Consider the following 3,098-nt stretch of genomic DNA (forward strand, 5'->3'; position numbering starts at 1 on the left):
AATTGTCAAAATGCACTAGAGTCCACCACCTGATAATTTTAAAATCCACCTTGGGTGGGTCGCCATAGTTGGGGGGACTTTGGTGTCATTTTAAACCCGCTACACACCGTTGGTTTCAAAAAGTATAGCAAACAGAAAAAATTTTCTTTCTTGCTTATAGGCAAGTGCATTTTTGTATTTATTCATTTTATTGAACAAACATCAGAGATACAAAATCAGGCAATACTTACTGCAATTGTCCTCGTGTGTCCATGTGTGTCTCGTAGATGATGCGGAATAAAGGTGAAAATAGCAAATAAATTAATGATTTCGTAGTCTTCGTCTCTATCTGTCCTCACCTGATCTCGGATTGCATCCACCTTGCGTAGAGCTTCGGTTGACAGTAAAAGATGCAGCGGTTCTGAATAGTACTAAATCTCGCCGATAGATGACGCTGGACATTGGGACATTGGTTCGTGTTCGAGGAGGCGAATGAGCTGCGCGATTCGTGCGCGATCGGGTGATTTCTCGCCATCGCAATTCGCAAATTCGCACGCTTCATATCTCGGCGGCATCTCGACATCGCGACCGAAAAACGGGTACCATTTACGAGGTGTAATTAGAATCCGCGCAATAAACCGTTTCCATCAAAGGCACACATCCGCGTGTTTCGAAGACTCTCCCTGCAAAAAAAAAAGTAAACGTTTTCGCTACGCGATTAAATGTTAATGTTCACAAACCAATTTCATGTTTTTTTTAGTTCTCTAAAGTTCCAATCCGGGCGAGGTTTTCAATACTTTTGCATTCATACTTTAAAGGCTTGCGTCCATCCAGCCTGGGTAATATGTAAGTTCTTTTTTAAATTCTGCCGCCGGTTGATGCTTTGATGTTGATCCTGTTTCGGAGATAAAAGCGTCCACCACTTTGACGCATTCTCATGGAGACGCGCGGTGGCGGGTGTGATACAGCTGCTGGCTGTTGGTCTGGCTTTTCATCTCCACGGACTGAAATTACAACAAAACATTATTTAAACGATGTAAACAAATGCCTACCGGTTGTTACAGGATGAAGGGAACGATGCTGAGCGCCACTGTCCCAGAAAACCATCACTTTTACCCGTACAAAAAAAAACCGTAGAAAAGAAAAACCCAATAAAAGAAGCACACAGGACGCGACACAGGATCTGCACAGAACTCGCACAGGCTACGCCAGGCCAGGACACCGGTACGACGAAATGAACCAAAATCGGACCTGGAAATGTAATAACACTTGGATACGTTTTCCAAAACCCACACACCACAGGTAACTAGATGGTTACCAGCCGAAAAAAATGCGTAATCTGTCAAGTTGCTGTTTCGATCGTAGTACACATGTGAACATCACCCAACCAAAGGCTATATATGTAGACCACACTTATGCATCAGGTTATATCCTCACTACGAGTAAACGCAAGGTGACGTGTTTTCGTTCGCTCTCACTTTTAACGGTTTTTTCGAGTGTTTTTGCGAAAAATTGATTCTGCTGTTGCTTCTAGTTATATTTCGCAGGTGGCCAAAGAGAATCGAACATGTCGATTAGAGAAGGACGTGCGCCCAATTCTAGTTCGCCGGAGTCATTGATGGTGGTGAATCTCTCCACCTATCGGATTGAAGGCGAATTCGATGCTGGTGGCTGCGGCACGGTGTTGGTGGGCAGCCATGCCCGCTCCAAGCAGCCGGTGGTGATGAAAATGGCCAGCAAAGAGGTGGACCGGCTCCTGCTCGCCACGGAGCGCCGGATCTATGCGCGGCTGCCGAAGGCCCGTGGATGGCCCAGACTCATCGACGCCGGTACGTATCGCAAACGCGACGTGCTGGTTTTGGAGCGCCTGGGGCCATCACTGCAGGACTTACTGAACATGTGCGGAGGACGCTTCGGTCTGAAGACGGTTTCGCAGCTAACGCTGCAACTGCTCGACAGGCTGGAAACATTCCACGAGCTGGGGTACGTTCACCGCGACCTGAAGCCGGACAATGTCCTGCTGGGTCGCGGAACGACCCGCAAGACGCTGCACTTGATCGACTTCGGTCTTGCCGAGCCGTATCGGCACCCACGCACGGGGGAACACATAGCGCAGGATGCGTTTTTCCCGTTCGCCGGAACGATCGAGTTTGCACCAGTGTTCGCTCATCTGGAGTATACACCGAGCAGGCGAGATGACATTTTGTCACTCGCCTACATGCTGTGTTTTTGCTCCGCGGTGGCCTACCGTGGTATGGTACCGAGGAGCGATTTGATCCGGACGAGGCACTGCTTCTGAAGTTGCGCATTACGCCTAGCGAGCTGTGTAGAGGACTGCCGGCTGAGTTTCAGCGGTTGACCGAGTACGCGTTGCAGATGGAATTCTGCGACGCGCCGGACTATACCGAGCTGAAGCGGATGTTCCGGAATCTGCTGCGCCAACATTCCATGCAGCACGATTTGCATTTCGATTGGAACCGGTTTGGCTGCTAAACCAGCACCTAATTTCTTTTCTTCTCTCTCTTTCTCTCTCTCTCTCTTCGTTCCAGCTTTCGTAAAGTGACGTGTAAGTCACCCCAGTATAAGGCGCCGTGAAGGAACAGCCCGATGCTGGGACGGTGGCCAAATCCGATCCTCTGCCTCCTCGTGGCGCCACTGGATGTTGGCCTCTGGTGTTGTCAGACTCACCAGCGGCCTAACCAAAGAGGACGGTCAGTGGGACACCAAGCGTTTGCTCAACGGAGCTACACGTACATTTGATGCTATGGGGGTTGAAGGGAAATAAATATGTATTTATTGTATTTTAGTGCAAGATTGAGGCCATGTAAAAATACACGTGTAGCATTGGAATAAATTGAAATGTACAAATGCCTATATAAAACGAGTTAATTTTCGAGTTTGCAATGATTGCAATTTTCAACTCTTTCTCGCCGGATAGCATCAACTTCAAACGTACATTGTGGGGATGTTTTCCACTGCCGACGCCGATCCACGAACACAAATTTTGATAGGCCACCTTTACATGAGCATAGCTTTCGAACGCGAGCTTATATAAGGGCGTGCGTGCGGGGCATCGAAGGAAAGCTCTCGCCAAGTACTATCCGACGGTGGGGTATTGC

The 3,098-nt window shown here is 48.5% G+C and overlaps 1 protein-coding gene across 1 annotated transcript; it reads left to right on the forward strand.

The window, feature by feature from the left end:
* The first annotated feature begins 1,546 nt into the window (after window positions 1–1,546).
* LOC120901126 (casein kinase I-like) lies at window positions 1,547–2,278 on the forward strand. The gene has a single exon (XM_040308833.1). The coding sequence runs from the start codon at window positions 1,547–1,549 to the stop codon at window positions 2,276–2,278; it is 732 nt and encodes a 243-aa protein (XP_040164767.1).
* Window positions 2,279–3,098: the final 820 nt, after the last annotated feature.

The sequence above is a fragment of the Anopheles arabiensis genome, chromosome 3 (assembly GCF_016920715.1).
Source record: "Anopheles arabiensis isolate DONGOLA chromosome 3, AaraD3, whole genome shotgun sequence".
Lineage (NCBI taxonomy): Eukaryota > Metazoa > Arthropoda > Insecta > Diptera > Culicidae > Anopheles > Anopheles arabiensis.

What these genes read in the sequence shown, in the direction of transcription:
- LOC120901126 (XM_040308833.1), top strand. Translation starts at nt 1,547, where the DNA reads ATGTCGATTAGAGAAGGACGTGCGCCCAATTCTAGTTCGCCGGAGTCA.